The sequence below is a fragment of the Pteropus medius genome, unplaced genomic scaffold, assembly GCF_902729225.1.
Source record: "Pteropus medius unplaced genomic scaffold, Ma_sr-lr_union100, whole genome shotgun sequence".
NCBI classification, from domain to species: Eukaryota; Metazoa; Chordata; class Mammalia; order Chiroptera; family Pteropodidae; genus Pteropus; species Pteropus medius.
In genome coordinates, this window is record NW_024350923.1 from 2,584,306 (window position 1) to 2,601,655 (window position 17,350).

The following is a 17,350-nucleotide window of genomic DNA, read 5'->3' on the forward strand; positions in this document are numbered from 1 at the left end:
AATTTTTACGCCTATAGCACCTGGTCTTCTTAGGTGGTCTCCCATCCAAGTACTGACCAGGCCCGACTCTGCTTAGCTTCCAAGATCAGATGGGATCAGGCTTGTTCAGGGTGACGTGGCCACAGACTGAACACCTAACATTTTAATTCCGAGAAAATTTTCTCCACGAGTCCTAAGCATACACACTCAGACCAAATTAACTTCCGAAACCCTAGTGAATAAAAGGGCACGTCTTAGTCCTAAGGAAGTTTCCAGAGGAAACACCAGCCACCAACGATGACTAACTCTGTAAAGAGAAGCATAACTGGGGGGCGGGGGGCACATTTCCCTTCTGCTGCGTGTGCTCAGCTGTCTCACAGAGCGCGTCCGCCCACGTACCATCTGTACGCTTGGCCTTGTGTCTGCGCGTGGTCTGCTATGTCTACAGTAAGTAAAACTGATGAAGAACTTTTAGTCACCCAATCACCTCTGGATCTGTGCTGTCCCAGACAGGAGCTACTGGCCACGAGGTAGCTACTTAGCAGTCGAAATGGGGCCAGTTCAAATAGACATTTTCCGTAACTATAAAATACACAGCAGATTTCAAAGACTTAAAAAGAAAAAAAAATCTAAAGTAGCCCATTAAATTTTATATTTATTACATGAGAAAATAACATTTTGACTATATTGGGTTAAATAAAGTTAATTTTGCCTATTTCTTTTGCTGTCTTAAATGCGGATACTAGAAAATTTTAGATGACATATGTGGCTCGCGTCATCCTTCTGCGGGACAGCATTGCTCTAGATAAAAGGTTTACGTTAACGTTTCAGCTTTCAAATGAACTCAGAACGACATCCAAATTCTGAACTGCACACATTGCCACACTTAAAACCCGCCGCAGTGCCGGGACTCTTTCGGCTGTGGGCTGGCCTAAGGAAGCTGAAGTGGACTTCACCAAACATCCGTAGCGAACACAGCGACACTGAACTGAACTCAGCTCAGCTCAGCTCAGCTGGTGATGGGCTTCTTTAAAGACTTAAGTACCTTATCATGTTGAGTTTCTTCTAATTGCTTTTTCATATTTTCAACTTCTCGCAGTAGAGAATTCTGAAAAAGATAGACAGTCCTTCACTGTTGATTCTTGAAAATGTTCCACATAACAGCATATGGCTACATTTCTGTTTAAAATAATAACGTATATCCCAGAAAAGGGATGGGCCACATGGACGTACTAATGAGCAATACCACGCATCCAGAGTAAAATGCCGACGAGGCCTGAGTAACTCTTAGTAATAATCTGTTCGTATAAAATTTACTTCGATCAGCTTTCTAAACGTTAACTAAGCCATGTTCACGGTGCAAGTTCATTTGATGGGTTAAACTGGTTTGTATCTGCTCTTTCCATTCATCATCACTGGGAAACCTGACACAAGCTTCGAATGTATAATTCAAATCTCAGGTAAATATATTCCTAGCTTAGGTCGGCCCCACAGATCAAGGAAGACGTGAGGTAACTGTTCCACGTGGCCTCTAATAATGCCTTTTACAACGGGCTTTGTGTGAAACAACTGTGTCACATAACTCACAGTCATCACTGGTCCCTTGAATGAGCATGGCCCCAGATGCCACCTCTGGGCCTTGTCTCAAGGCATACTGGTGCCCACAAGACAGGTCCTATCAAATCTGAATCCCACTGTCCCCACTGGAGCTTCTCCGACACAGACTCCAGGCCGCCCGTTTCTCTGCTTGCAGCTTAAGCATCCCATGAAGACGGCAGAGGAGTCTGGGCTTAGACGGCCTCCAAACCAAACGAGGAGAGAGGAGGCAGAGCTTGGGACATGAGACTGTCTGCTTTCAGGTGCTTAAATCCTTCCTATGACACTGCACTCCTTCCTACAGCGCTTTGTTTAAAATGAGACAAATTAATTTCCAAATCGAGAGCAAGGAAGGGGTGAGAGCTAGGACCTAACAGAGCCGAGTGCAGAGGCCGGCAAACAAGGGCCCGCAGGCCACGTCCGGCCCACGCCCTCTGCCAGTAAACAGCCGCGACAATACATTTACGTGTTGTCTACGGATGCTTTCATGTTAATTACTGGTTAGCATAAAACTATTTATTTAATTAGTCATAATTACTAAAGGCCTAAAGTATTTACGATCTGGTCCTTGGAGGAACAGTTCGCTGGCTCCTGCTCTAGAGAACGACACACAATTTTGCACGCGCACCGACCGTGCAAGGGCGTGACGGACGGCGAGGTAATTCAGGAGTGGGGCAGCTGGTGCTTTCCCACGTGAAAGGATGACTGTTGCTTTCGCTAACAGCTGTTAACCACCGTTAGGCACTGTTCCTCAGGAGAACGCGCACGGTGCTTCTGTAAAGGGAGGGAAAGCTTCGGTGACGTCTGGGACATCCGACCTTATCCTCTAGAGCAGCCATCCTCTCTTTAAGGTGAAGCTGAAGCCTCTCGTTAGATTCTGAAAGAAGCTTGTCGACGGTGTCTGATAAACGTTTATTGTGTTCTTCATTCATTTTTTCTCTCTGCCTTGCCTGAAATGAGAGAAACAAAAACTTAGCAAAAACTTCAAGTACAGGTACGATAATTATTTCACAAGCGCCAAGGACTAAGGGTATGACACGTGCCGTCCTTCCCCAGGCTGCTCCTCCCGCCACCTGTGGAGGACGCTGCACGAGAACCAGAACCAGCTCGCAGGTGAGAAGTACAGGGACGTGTCTTCGAGAGATCACTGGGTTAGACGGCCCTATTGCTTCGGCTAAATGCAGCGCCCCAGGGCCTCGGGAATGCTGGCAGCCATTCCCCATCAGATGGACTCGGGAGGCAGGCTCACACGCGGGATCGAGCCTGTTTCTACGGGGATCGGTTTAGCTACATGCTGGCGGAGGAGCTGCTCTGTGTGTAGACAGAAGCCTGGTTGGGTCTGGATTTGGGGATAAGGGGGCCGCAAATTTAATCCATCGAGCAAAAGGTAAAAAAGTTCACTTTGGAAAAAAATCAGTGCAAGCAGAGATGTTCACCTGTATTTCTTTATGTTTCTGCATCACTTTGAATTCTCAGTGATAAAGTCTTATATTAAAAAATTATAAATAATTATCTTAAGAAATTTTAAAATGTAAACAATTTACTACAGATGATGTAGATTTGTGTTTTATAGAACAACCATCAACTTCATGGTTTAAAAAGCTTGTTTTCGCCCTGTGTCCTTCGTCAACACAAAAGGTACGTAGAGAAGACAGGGAGTGGTAACGGGGCAGGTGGCGGGAGCGCGGTCACCGAAGCCAGTGGCCGGTGCTCAGGGGCTTGTCCTAGCGGAGGGCACACGGCTGGGGGCTCAGGTGTGTGCTGGAGCCCTGGCTGGGGAGCAAGCCCATGAGGACTCGCCAAGGTCCTGGGCGACAGTCGCCCGTGCTTCGGTTTCCTCCTCTGTGAAATGTGGGTGCCAGGGTCCCCCTTTTCTCGTAAGCGTGTGAGAATTAAACAGAAAGCACAGAGAGTCATCCCCAACACTCCACAAGCACCATTTGGAGAAGACCGTGCCATACGACAATGAATCTGCACATGAACGTTTTTAAAGCAAAACAACTTAAAAGTTACCTTGAACCATCTCAGTTATAAACTGAACCGCCATCCTAATACCTGTCTTTCAGGACCAAAAGCCAGTTCTGAAAGTCACAGAATGCATCCCTAACCAGGCGCAAACAGCTAAGAGAGGAGCGTGTGTGCGCGGGGAGGCGGGGGTCTGCCCCACACGCAGCCCCCTGACGGAAGTCGGAATCCACTTCCTGGAAGCTCGGGTGTGATGCTCGGCAGTCTACGGCCAAGAATATACATTTCCAGTGAAAAAAGAATCTGATGACCTTGCACTGATACCGTAAGGCTGGTGCCAGCTGGACCTGGGACTGCCACTCGCTCTATCTCCTGGGTGTGCCACACTGCCACCTGACCCCGACTCTTCAGGGGAAAAAGGGTTCGCCTGATACGGACCTCCAGCCCTTTCCGCTACCTCTGAAGCCCGGCCGTCCTCTTGCTCAGCAATACCCAGCCCTCCACGCCCCTGTGCATCTGGAGTAGTAATTCTGTATTTCAGGATCAAGGTCAGGCCTGTGACCTGACTTTGGGACTCCAGTGCCATATCCTAAGCAAGCAGACCCGATATCTCAGCTGATGTGACTTACTCTAGTTTCAGGGGGACCCCAGGCCAGCACCTCCAGTTTGAAGGGCATCCAGAAGGTCCCACTTGTAGCTGGAGCAGCTCCCTGACAAGCCACAGCAGCAGGCAGCCTCCGGGGATGTGGGGACCCGTCTGCCCCCTGCGGCACTGCCCACGGCCACCGTCTTTCCCCCTGCTGCCGATGCTGAGGGAGAACGAACGGCCCGGGTGGTAGATGCGCCTACCAGCAGACAAGTCGCAGACGCGGCCACGGGCCACGTGTGTGCGCGGCATGACTGGGGAGGGGACCGGAGTCGGGAGCCGCCCGGCCGTCCGAGCACCGCTGGCACTTGCACGTCTCCCTGTCACCTACCCGCTGCAGCTCCTGGTTCTTCTCCTCCAGCTGGGCCTCCATCTGCCGCAGCCTCTCCTCAACGTTGCCGTGTCTCTCCTCGGCCTGTCAGCAAACACAGCGTAAGTCCCAGCGGCCACGACGCGAGCCGGGTGACCACATGCTGCATACTACTGCAGTAGCGACGTGCACGACATGCCCCGCGGACCGCTTCCAACCGCGGCCCATGGCAAGTGTTCGCTCACACCCACTGGCACATCCTACGTGGCTCCACGTGTCAGTCCGTGAAGCAACGGACCGTGTCAGTTGGTGGTTGAGGCGTGGCTGGTGCCGGTGGCGAGGTCTGAGAGTGCGCTCCCCCACCCCGGGCCCGCGCAGCGTTGCCGTGGGCGGCCTCCCCGCGGTCGGACTGCTCGGGCGAGAGCACGGAGGGCAGGAAGCGGCAAGCGCGAGAGCGACGGGCACGGTCTACCTTCCTAGGCTGCGAAGTGAGCTCGCACAGTTTAGCTTCCTTAGCGGCAGAGCTTCCAGAAGACAAAGGGTCAGACTACAAGGCCAACCAGGGACAGGAGAGATGACAGGGGAGAAGAGAGACCGAGACTTTAAACGCAGATCGCGATGGAGAGGAGAGATTTTGTCAGCTGCCAGCAGTGAGCCCACTCTAAGGAAGCTCCGTGGGCACCGGCCCCGTCTGCCCGCCCCAACGCCGGTCTTCAGGACAGTTCCCTGTGTCTGCCCTGCCTTTGTCATGCCTGTCCCCGCCAGCTCACTGGACTTGAGTTAGGTGGACCAGCGGGGGCGCCCACGGGCTCCTGGGCCTGCAGCACGCCCCTCTGCTGGCTGAGGCCGACCAGCGCCGGCGCCGCAGGGTTAAGTCCCTCCTGGGCCGGCCGTGCTCCCTCCCAGAGCGGACGTGTGCCCCCGGCACCCGTCGCATCATCCAGGGAGGGCCGGGGGGGTGGGCCTGCGTCTGCCGCAGGGCTAGCCAATCTTTTTCAAATGAATGAATAAATTATACTTTAAAATTTGCTTATTTTGAAATGTTTTTGTCTTGAAAAGAGAACAGAATTCTCCTACTTCGGAGAAAAACTATCCTTTTACACAAACTTTCTAGCTTATGCTTTGAGTTGCTGACGTAACTCTAAGAAGCATACTGGGGACAAACAGCACACGTCTGACAGACCTATGCAAGAACAAGGATCGACAAGGTCCACGAACAAACCACCACGACCGCCACAACCCCGACGTGTAACCCCGAAGAACACCCAGGGCAGTACCTTCGAGAGCGCGGCCACCCGCTGGGCCAGCTCGGCCTCCACCTCGGGCAGCGTCTCGGCCTTGCGCAGAGTCTGCTGCAGCTTCTGCTCTGCCAGCTCCAGGCGTTCTTGTAACTGGCGGTTTTTATCCTCAGTCTAGGGGGAGAGAGCCAAGTGTTGTAACACATCCCCTAGCCACTTCCGCTTTCAATCGAACCAGATCTGCACGCAGACATCGGCGTCAGCTCTGCCGGAAGCCCGACTGTCTGGCGGCGCTTGGAGCAACGCTTCTTCCTACAAGGACGCACCTGCTCTCCTGGGCCTGAGGTGGGCGTGCAAAACACCTCCTGCCCAAGTGACTGCTTTTCCTGAGTATCTTTAAAGAAGTTCCCCCTACAGAAAGGTTCCTATACATGAAAGAAAACCCTTTTCTGCAGGAGGCTGCTCATTCTCACTGACAAGTGCAGGAAGGAAGGGTCCGGTACCAACCGGCAAGGCAATCAGCGGCTACCCGGCAGCATGGCTCAGGGCAGACTGCCGAGTGAGAGCCGGCACACGCCCTCGTCACCTCTGCAACGCACACCTCCCAGGAGGACGCCCCGTGAAAGGCCATCCAAGTTATTTCTCTAAATGTACGACTCTTTTAAAAAAATCTTACTCTAAAAAAATTTCAGTGTAGAAAATTTAAGCAAAAGGAAAAACTTTAGAAATCCTCTAAGTTCAGGTTCACGAGAGGTTAGCATTTTATACACGGCTTTCTTCTTTGTTCTGTGCATGTGTCTACACGTACATATACGACAATGCATTGTGCTTTAAAGCCCCGAGACAATGCCGTGAGCGTATTTGGTGATCTGCCTTTGGAGCCATCACTGTGACCATTGCAGGCGCTCCTAAGGCAGCATGCCACGATATGATTCATGACAGCTTCCTAGCGTTTTGCTTTTTTATTTTTATTTTGGGCCTAATGATACACTTTGTAACATAACAGAAAAACTCACTTTATTTTCAAGAAGCTGAATTTGGTTTTTCTGCTTTACTCTTGATTATCTGAGACTGCAGAGAAACAGGGCAGGGATGGCAGCCACCCAACCACAGGAGGCACAGACGCCCCCGCAGACTGCATGTCCGAACCCGCCGCCATCACACCGACCCCAGCCACTAACAGGCAGCCCACTGCCCTGAAGTTCTCTGCGATTCCCGGCTCCTTCGGTAATAATGCTGATAAGCAACAAATTAACATTCAATTCAAACAAATGAAAAAATCAAGGAATATAGCTCCATAAAATGGTTATATAAAATCCTACGTAATTAAAACTTGTTAATTGATGTTAACACATACTTTTAAACATAATAGTCTAAAGATCATAAAAATTTTGGACTTGAGTTCCAACATGAAAGTCACAGGAAAAAGGTCTTTAATTTCATTAGTAATTAATTAGTAAAAGCCTGACGAGTTCCACAAGAACCACTACCTGTCGATGCATAGAATCTTTATTTGCGATTTCGTTTTCAAGTTTATCATTAAGGTCGTGCACAGAGGTGGCTTCACGCTGTGCTGCGAGGTAGCGTTTCTCAAGAGTAGTGATTCTCTCTTCCATGTCTTCCTTTTGGGCCATGGCCTACAACAGGTACATCAGAGGGAAATAAGGTAAATAACATGGAACAAAATATATTTATGAAAGGAAAAACTGGACTAAATCCTAATTTTCAAGTCAAATATAAAATTAGCATCCCCAAAATTAATCTAACAGAGATGCCAATTTTCTCCACTACAAATGAAAACGTGACTGACTCACATACCCATAAATATCCACCTAAATATCAGCAAAGACTCACCTGTCAATATCATGGCTACTCAGTTAACCAAGCTTATCCTTTTCTACATATCAAAAAACATGTACAATAAAATATTCTGATATTCAAGAATTCCAGGAGGTGAGGGTATCTGCAACGAAGACACAACCTCTGTTCGCCTCATGATACAAGAGGGTTCCCACAGGACAGGTGTGGCCCCTCGAGGCACAACAGTGAAACAGAGTGCCATTTCCCTGGGTGAAACTGGGTGCAATCTCAACCAAGTAACACAAAATTAAAGCTATGTTATCAATGAATGGAAGAGAGAGCAAAGTTTAATTTAATTGGATACACCTTTCTAAAGCCGAATTCTGTAGAAAACTTCTATTACGTAGTATTAAACACTGAATCTAAGGCCAGCACTCTCTGCTAGTGCAATTCCTGTCCCCACTACGGAAATTCATTTTAGGTCCCAACCTGCTTACTAAGTAACTAACGTTAGCAAAGTCTTAATATCGGAAGTGACAGGACTTAAAAAATTTCAAAACTTCTCTGCATGTTAAAATTCTGCCACATAAATAATCTCCTATTGCCAAAGAATAATGTAACTAATTAAACAGATTATACAACATGTGCAAATACTTTCCTTTGTTTTGAATGCTTACATAAAACCACCCCCAGGAGCCACTAAACAGCAAGTGCGCCCATCCCGCCGTGGTCACTGGTCTGCGGGGTCTCCTGGGTCCTCCTGAGAGGCTCGCTCTGAGGCGGTCTCATGGAGAAGGGGCGAGGCGGGTATTTTGTTTTGTTGACAATGGACAGCTTAAAGTGATGGGGGAGGTGCCAGAGAAAGTACCCAGCCCTCCTCACTGGTTTTTATAGTGAGGATGACACAGTTTGCCACAACTTCTTCCACTACGGAACCATCTGCCAGAAATGCGCATGCTCCCACAGGTGAGCACAGCGTGACCCCGACGGCCCACGTGCACATTCCGCTCTCACTGCCCCTCCGAGGAGGAGGACGTCAGAGGACTAGGCCGCCAGTCACGCGCGCTCCCTGCACAGGGACAATCGACGATGCTCACGTCACGTGAAGTGAACTAGCGGCACAACAGATGTCAACATCCCCTTGCTTAAGTGTGCATCGGAAGGAAATCTGAGCATAAGGAAAATAAGTTCAGACGACTGACGACTTGCAGAAACAAGGAACCCACAGGGCAGGCGGCACGCAGTCACACAGCAGTCGGCTGGAGGGCGGCCTCACGCCCGTTTTGCTATCCCTTAGACAGTAATCCGGAAGTTGAGAGCAACTGGGAGAGTTAGGGACAAAAGGAACAAAGCGATCGAACCGACACATGCCACACAGTCAAGTCAATGGCACTACTGCAGTCTCTACCCTCACTCACTTCACGAACATCTCGCTGCAGTTTTGTGTTCACGTCCTCAGATTTGATGAGATCTTTCCTCGCGGTGTCCAGGTCCTCTTCCAGCTCTGTCACGTGACTGGAGAGGGCGGCCAGACGCTCCTTCATCTGGCTCTGCTCCCGTGCCTGCTTGTCGATGATTTCCTGCAGCTCGATGACTTTGGCGAGGTCTTCCTCGTGGCTTAAAGAACCATCGGAAGATCTCTGTTGGGGGAAAGCACTATAAACAGCCTTGTTTGCTAAACGCGGAGACAAACAAGGTACTTCTGGGAAATGGGCAGAAGCAAAACCGAGCCCCGCATCTGCTGACTGCGCAGCGTCTGAGCATCGCTGTGGCCGCACAGCCCTCCCGACGGCCCCGCGCTCGCACCGCAGGCGGCCGCACAGGGAAAGGCCGAGCCAGGGGACTTGCCTTTCCATTTGTGCTCGGCGTATTTTCCTGCTCGTGGTTTACGTCGAGCACCCCATCTGTCAGAGTTTTTTTCTGATTATTCTGTTCTTTAAGAATCATTAGCTAAAACCAAAAAAATCGAATATGAGAGTAAAGAAATAAGTCAAGGCAGCAAAACTTTTACGTAACACAATCGTAAACATACTATAAAAAGAAAATATATGAATATAAGCAGTTACTAAAATCGGATTTATCATCTACTGGAAAAATGGGTACTTAAGAGATTCTGCAATTCTGAAACATAAGGCTAGTTTACTGGTCATTAAAATGGTCCAGAGGGGTTAGCTGGTCCTCCATCAGAAAGACCAAGAACATCTGATATCCACCACTATAGTCTTCATATATTTTTTTTAAAATCAAGGGATAAAATGTAAAACGCTCAATTTAAACCTCGCGATGATTTATCAAGCTTACCTCTTTGTGTGTGGCACCTAATTCTTCTTCTAACAAACTACACCTTTCAAGTGCTACTCGTAACCGCTCTCTCACCTGAAAGCAAAAAGAGCTGAGTTTGTGCATCCACCAAATTCCTAACGTACGGCCACCCCAGACGCCACTGGTGCGATGTGACATGATGGGACACCTCCACACCTCTCCTTGACATCAATGTCAAGGAAACGTGCTTGTTAACAGCTTTAAATTTTAAGTTTGAGAAAAATCTTCCCCCAAATAAATTACATTACCCAACTCTTAATAACAAATCAATATACAGCACATAATACATTTTAAAACACCGATGCCACCTAACGCTTTTAACTACACAGAAAGAACTCTGCTTCTCACAGGAAAATGTGCGTGTAAGAGTTCGAGGAGCTGCTAAGGCTGCACAGACACACACGACGCCCACCTAACGCCACGGCACGTGTTCAAACCGGGAGCGACTGCGGCTGACGGTACCTTTTCGTCCAGAGCTTTGTGGTGCTCGAACAATGATTTCAGTGCTTTAAGTACTTCCACTTCGCTGGACACACCTGCTGGGGACTGCGCTTGCCTCTTCACCACTGTCATCCTCAGGGACCTCTCATGCCTGGAGACAAGGCATTCCAAATGTTCCAACAGCAGCTGGAAGACAAAGCCCAAACGCAAGCACGGGTAAAGGACACTTCCGATTTCGCGTCTGAATTCGGGGCAAATAACTGCCCTTGACTCAGTAAAAGAAGTTTAACTCCCTTCGATTCAGTCTAAAGTTAGAGAAATCCCCCTCAAATGTATAAGATATCATTCATTCTCATCGTAAATTCCCAGCAAGGCACGGGAACACTAAACTGATCAGTCAAGTCGGAGAGGAAATGCTGACAACGTGTTTAAGACCAGACAGAGCAGACTGTCTTCCGGGTTTAAACATCTGACGTTGGTCCCAGTAGTGACCCAGAGGCAAATGTGCAAACAAGAATCCACCCACTAACCCTGGTGTTGTTTCTTTCTGCTTTGAGTTCGGCAATTTCTTCTTCCCTTTCAAGGAGCTGTTCCCTGCATACGTTGAGTTCTTTAGTAAGTGCTGCGAACTCCTAGAAAACAGGAGAGAGAGAGAGAGAGAGAGAGAAGGTGGGGGGAGAGATGCTTTAGGACAGACTCCCGCCAAGCTTCGCCAGCCCCCACACAAGGGCGACCCCGGGTGCAGGGCAGAAGGGACCTCTGTGACACTCCATACGAAGGGTTTGAGCCTCCAGGCCAAGGCCACACGGGCCACCTTGACTCAGACCGCCTGCCTCGCTCCAGCCGAGCCCCGGCACAGCACGGGCCACCTTCTCAAGTTCCAGATGTCGTTCTGAACGTGGAGCCTGACACCAAACGGGCACAGACCTTTCTATGTGACTAGCAGACACGTGACCTAGAACCACCGAGGAAAGTAAATTCAAAAAGGCCTAGAAGGCCACAGCCCCTGAAGTCTACCTCCTCTCCGAAGCTGATTCTCCTGGGGGAGGGCCCCCCAGAAAGAGGCTGACGGTACCCCAAGGCCAACCTGTCTGTTAGCCCGAGACTTACTCAAAATCAACTACATAAAACGGTCTTTTCACAAATGCTGGCAAGCCTTTGTAGGTAAGGAAAGTTTGAGAAGACCTATTTCTCTGGCCAAGTAGGAAGGTTCTGGAGGGCAGCACTGGGAAGAGGGACGCCAGGGGGCCTCCTCGGCCCCACTGTGGGTCAGCTCTAACTGCAACTCGAGCGCCCTTAGGGACACGACGATAAGCCGGTCAAAAGAAACGGACCTGCCCTCCCACATCCTGTCGGTTTTCAATGGAGCAAAACTCCTCTGACATAATTATCTGCCAATGTTTCACTGTATTTGATGTTTTTAAAGGACAAAGGAAGGGATAAAGTTCACGTAATAAATAATCAATCTGACATTCAAAACAAGAAAAGTGGTTGATATCGATAATTCTAGAAAATCCATTTACAAACAGGTGGTGTACTAAAGTCCGCCCATAAAGTAATCCTCTACAAGGCGAAGCCAGCTCCGCCCCAGGAGGGACACCTCACGGCAGACTCCGCCCCCCCGGGGCGGGCCCAAAAAGCCAGGACCTGCAGCGCTGCACTGAGCGCTGCGCTGCGGGTGACTAAGAGGCCACGGCACCGTTACGTTCAACGGTGGAAAAGAGTAAAATGCAAATACTTTTTCTTGAACACCCTTATTTTGGGGAGCAAAGTGAGGGGGTGGGGAGGCAGAAAATTTACAGAGATCGTGAAGGACATCCGTGAACACTGTCATGAATACAGTAAGCCAGTGGTCATTATTTATCTAATTTCTCTTCTCAATCGATATTTCTTCTTCAAGAACCTACAACTGTGATCACCTTCCAGCTTCCAGCATGAAGAGCTCAACTAACCTGCTCCCCAGTGAAACTGTTGACAGTTATATTTTTAAAAACCACAAAGCCTCTGACCGTCCTAAGGGCAAAGGACAAATGAAGAAACATCTACTCGAAGAGATCCACGAAGGTCACGTGAAGAGGGCAAGTCTGTGTGTCTGAACCAAGGCTGCTCCCCGCCACCCCACCCCAGCTCAGGTGGGGATCCTACTCCTGAGGCTGCACCAAGAACCCGGCCGGAGTTGTTCTTCTGGAGGAGGACAGCGGCACATCCCACCTGGGCCCTGCCTGCGGGCGCAGAGGGCAGTGTGGTGGAGAGGTGGCGTTCGCTGGGTAGCCCAACCCCACCAGACAGGGACTCGGACCACGGGTGCAGGTGCTGAGAACTGGGGGCCCGACCTCTCTCGGCCTGCTCTCCGAGGTGGTGGCCCAGCCCCAAGTGCTCGGCTCCCAGAGCAGGGGTGCCACTCAGAGGGGCCTGCCACTGTCCCCATCCCAGCTCTAGAGCCCTGGCTCAGAGATGGGGGAGCAGGCAGTAAGGAGACCGCTCCCCCTCCCTCTCCAAAGGGGCAGACTTCACAGGGGACTGGAACCCAAGGGCGTGCCCCAGACCAGTGAGGGCTGCGGTGAATGTCAACGGGAGACTTGAGGACGGGGATGCGGAGCGGCTGGCAGGCCGTGAGCCTGCGGGACGGGAGCGGAGACGCGGTGGCAGGGACCTCCCAGGGCCAGAACGAACACCGGACAGTCTCCTGGAGCACAAGGCTCGGAAGGAGCCCGAACTCAACTGGATTCTCTGCAGAGAAACTTATACCCCAGGGGACCGGCGAGGACAGAGAGACCGGCGGGCCATCAGCGGGCTGTAACAGCTGGGCGAGGTCAGGGAAGGAGTGGGCGAGAGCCTTGCCAGTGACACCGCCACCCAGGGTAACTGCAGGCATGCCCTAAGCTGCACCTTCCTGGGGAGCAACGTCCGAGGCTCCCTGAAATCATCCGGTCTCAATAAACTGGCTAAAGGAGTGACTGTCACGTTATGCGTGCAGCTGACCCTGAACAGCACGGGGGGAGCCGCGCGGGGCTGCGTCCACGTCAAACGACCCGAGCCGTCCAGCCCGTGCTGTGTGGGGGTCTGCTCCACAGTGGGACCCACTGACACGAGGGCCAACTGCAGGTTCCAGCTGTGAGGGAGGGCAGCACCCCGCAGTCCCGCGCTGTTCCTGGTCGACTGGCCTGGACTGGAATGTAAGCACACGTGCTCATGCACGTGCACACGCACACACGCTGCTCCTGAGAGCACGATGCGAGCTGAAGGGTCTGTGCCGGCGTCTCGGCACAGACCTGCGACACTGGATTCCGGCAGCACTAGCAGAAATGACGCCGCGTGTCTCGGAGCCTGGCGACGGCTCTGCGCCGTGCTGGAACGTCTTCGGAGGCCAGTGGGCAGCGCGCAGAAGCGGCTTCGTGGAGGCTGGGGGGGCCCAGCGGGCGCGTCTCCTGCCCTCGCTCTCCATCCGGTTCACCTTCCTTCCAGAGTTTCAGAGGCTTCTTCCACGCGCGACAGCCTCGACTGCACTGAAGCTCTAGTTTACATCTCCTCTGCTGAGCAACTGTAGCTGACCGTTAGACCCTCCAACACCTCACGTGAATGACAGATTTTCATCTCATTATTGAGATCTTGTATTAGGAAATGCTCTGTCTGTGGCTGGTGAAAGAAAATGTGAGTCCAACCAGCCCAGGTGAAGAGGCGGTGTGACTCAGGGCCGGTCAGCCTGAGGGCGGGCTGGCTCCAGGCCCGCCTGGACTCAGGGCCTTGAAGCTTTCTTTGATCCCTCTGTCCCCCTTGTGCTGCACTCAGGGCCAATTTTATAAAGGCGCTGCCAATTCACTAATTCTGTCGTTGATTACGTGCAGTCCAAAGCTGAACATTCTGGCCCGTATCTTTTTCATTAACTGGATTTCAAACTGTTTTTCTGTCGTGCCTTCCAGCCCTCGTGGCCTTCGTCTGCTTTCGTCTGGTGAGTGTCTGCCTCGTTAAGCGCACGTGCTTGGACAGTTTTCCCAGCCGGTGCACAGGCTGCAGACGGTGGTGTGCTGTGCGGACGGAGTCGGCTCGAGGGTGGCGCGGTACAAGGCAGCTTCATGTCACGGGGACCTGGGTCCCCGCTCTTGACGAGGTCCTGCTGTTGGCGCTCTCGGCCCTCCTAGTGTCCCACAGTTGCCCCTGCAAGCCTCCCACGGCCTCAGGCCAGAACCAGGTTTCCTCGGAGACTTACAGTTCCTGCTGCCTGGCTCCATCCCAGTCGGACAGTGACACATCCCCGGAACTGCCCCCCAGGCCCACGCTTCCTATAAAGCCCCAACGTAGAGGGGATAGTGGCCTGAGACGGGGGAAGTTCACCTCACGCCAGCTTTGAAAGGTGAGTCAGCATCTGGCTGCAATTCCGCTGAACACGTTCGTCCCCACCGCCCTAACGTGGGAGCCGAGCTCCCTCCCGCCGCTGCCGGCTTGCAGCCTGGCGCTCAGGAGCCCGGGGAACCCGGGCGACACACGCGTACCAGGTTTGTCCTCTGTACGGCAGGGTGTGCCTTTCTCTCTCCTGGGGGCCTGGCTGTACTTTTGGTTGATTTAAATGTTATACTTTCGCTGCTGTGTTTGGAAAAGAGACGTGTCACAGCCTGAGTCTGTGAGCCATCCCGACGAAGTCACAATTCTTCCAAGAAACAGCTGCACGAGGGGACCAGCCGCACCAGAGCTGTGGTCTGGCGCGTCCCCAGGCGCTCCCACGGAGCAGGGCGGAAGCCGCCCAGGATGGACCACGAAGGAGATGGCGGCTGAGCTGAGTGAGGAGGGGCCGGCTGCCCGGTCAGTGAGAGCCACTCGCACAAGGACGAAGGCGCTGTCCCACTGCGGAGCAACTGTGGGGCTGGAGCCCGGCCTGACGGCTCTGCGAGCGCGGAAGACACACGGCCCCAGCCCAGGCAGCGCTTGGCAAAGGGGCAGGCTTGTGGGGACCTGGGGGCACAGGCCCGGGGGTGCACCGACGCTGGACTGCAGGAGCGGGGAGCGGAAGCTACTCTGAGTCCACAGCAAGAACCGCAGGGAGGAAAGGGGTCCAAATAAGGACCGATGTTGGGGAGATGGAAACCAGGAAAACTCTCAAGACCACACCCAAGTGTCCGATACACGCCAGGTGCCACCTGCTGTCCCCGGGTGCTGTGCCCAGAAGAGCCAGGCAGAGGGGAGGCTGAGGCGGGGACACCTGCAGCTGCTGCAGGAAGGCAGCGTGAGCAGGTGGGCTCCGGGCGAGCGTGGCAGCAGGGTGACAGGAGACGGGCTGAGCGGATCTGAGAGAGGGAAGGCCGGGACGCCTCCAAGGACGCTGGCAGCAGCGAGTGAAGGGTGGACCCACCGTCTTCTGAGAAGAGAGTGACTGGGAAGAACGCGTTTTGAAGGGAGGACTTAAAGTCCAGTTTTGGACGTGCTCGATTCGAGATAGTATCGGACATTCGAGTGGCACCATCAAGCAGGGAGCTGCGACCCAGGTCTGGAGTGCTTGAGAATGCTGGCGCAGTGGGGGATCGGTGCACCCCACGTGCACCGGGCACTGACTGCAGACGGCGATGCAGGGCGCCCCTCAGGCAGGAGGGCACCTCGGGAGTCAAGCGCTCCCAGGAGGAGCGATCGACCGTATCGAATGGTGCTGGTAGGTCATCCAGTCGGCTGACTGACTGCTGACAGGCGGGCCCGCCGAGATGGAGGTCAGCGGTGACCGTGACAACAGCAGCTTCCGAGCAGTGGCAGGGCCAAAAGCCTGACTGGACTGAGTTCAGCGGAGAATGGGAGGACAGTAGCAATCACATGGAAACTCTTTCGAGAAACTTCACAGTCGAAGGGAGAAGACAAACAGAGCAGTGGCTAGAAGATACTGGGTCAAGAAAGACCTTCCGGACGATGAGACAGGTGTGGCAGGTGTTCGCACACGGACGGCGAGACTCGGGGAGGGGCGGGAACTGACCGAGTGACTACTCTGAGTAGCTGAGGGCAGGCGGGTCAAGTGCATCGGCGCAGAGATGGCCTTTCCTGGAGGTGCACGGTTCGGCCGCAGGAAGAGCAAAGGCAGCCGCGTGTATGGGCCCAGATCCAGAGACACAGGCGGACGTGCGGTGGGACCTCGGGGGCGCCCTCTCCTGGTTCCCTCCAGCTTCACAGACAAAACAAACCGCGTTAAGTGTGAGGATGGGTGAGCAGCGCCCGGGGAGGGGAGGAGGAGTGGGTCGTGGCATGCCAGCAGCGTGCCTGTGTGGCGCTCGGGCCCACGTTGGGTCCCTGGTCACGAGTGTGGACAGGGAATGGACTTCATGGTCGTGGGTTTCGGCAGCTGAAGGGCTTGCAAGTCTGCGGTGACATGGATCACGGCATTTCGGGGCAAACACAAGAAGGGTGAGGGGTCACAACAAGGTGGTGGGGTCACAGGACAGTAGGTCCCAAAAGGGCTGAACATCAGTGTTTTGTTTTCAAAAGTCACACAGCTGTCACGAACGAACTTCACTGCCTCTAGATGAAGTACCAAGTCGAAGCACAGCAGGGCGACGGTAGGGGTGGGGGGTGGGCTGCGTCATGACTAAGGCACAGGGGCCACAGGCCATTACACAGACCTGTAACAGCGAGGGTCCCCCACAAGCCCCGCCTTCACCGACAAGCCCGCATTCTATGCCCTGTCACCACACTTCTCTAAGGCTTCCACCACCGGAAGCAGGCCTGGGTCTGCTCCATGCAGTTCCCTGAGGTTTTTCCAAATGGCCCGAACTCCCTCTGTTCACCTATTAAGAGAATCTATTTAATTCCTATCATTATGGCAAAATACAAGTGTTTTTATAATAAATTCAACAGCCAAAAACATTCTATGATACCCTGGTAGAAAACTGACTGGTAGAAAACAAATTCATAGAACATGATAATTATTTTCACTCCTTAAAGAAAAACCTTTCTCTTTGCTCAGAAGAATTCAACAGCAGAAAAAGTATCAAAGTAAATTTAAACTTAGGAGTTTAGATAAACATTAGACAGGAAATTCCAAAGTTTAAGATTCCAAAAGCATGTTCGTATGTGCACTGTGTT

General features: G+C 52.4%; 1 protein-coding gene and 1 pseudogene across 3 annotated transcripts in view; both read right to left on the minus strand.

Annotated features, from left to right (window-relative positions):
* Positions 1-17,350, minus strand: part of PPFIA1 (PPFI scaffold protein A1) — a 74,618-nt gene that overhangs the window by 34,332 nt on the left and 22,936 nt on the right. For 2 of the 3 annotated variants that reach the window (XM_039840590.1, XM_039840589.1), the window contains exons 3-12: positions 10,828-10,929; positions 10,319-10,483; positions 9,836-9,910; positions 9,383-9,484; positions 8,953-9,174; positions 7,225-7,371; positions 5,774-5,908; positions 4,518-4,601; positions 2,394-2,525; positions 1,025-1,087 (exon numbers count right to left, since the gene is read on the minus strand). In XM_039840590.1, the coding sequence (XP_039696524.1) occupies positions 1,025-1,087; positions 2,394-2,525; positions 4,518-4,601; positions 5,774-5,908; positions 7,225-7,371; positions 8,953-9,174; positions 9,383-9,484; positions 9,836-9,910; positions 10,319-10,483; positions 10,828-10,929 (1,227 nt within the window). Of the gene's footprint in view, positions 1-1,024; positions 1,088-2,393; positions 2,526-4,517; positions 4,602-4,968; positions 5,044-5,773; positions 5,909-7,224; positions 7,372-8,952; positions 9,175-9,382; positions 9,485-9,835; positions 9,911-10,318; positions 10,484-10,827; positions 10,930-17,350 lie in introns of all 3 variants that reach the window. The other variant, XM_039840592.1, reaches the window with a different exon arrangement.
* Positions 9-127, minus strand: LOC120584903 (uncharacterized; annotated as a pseudogene).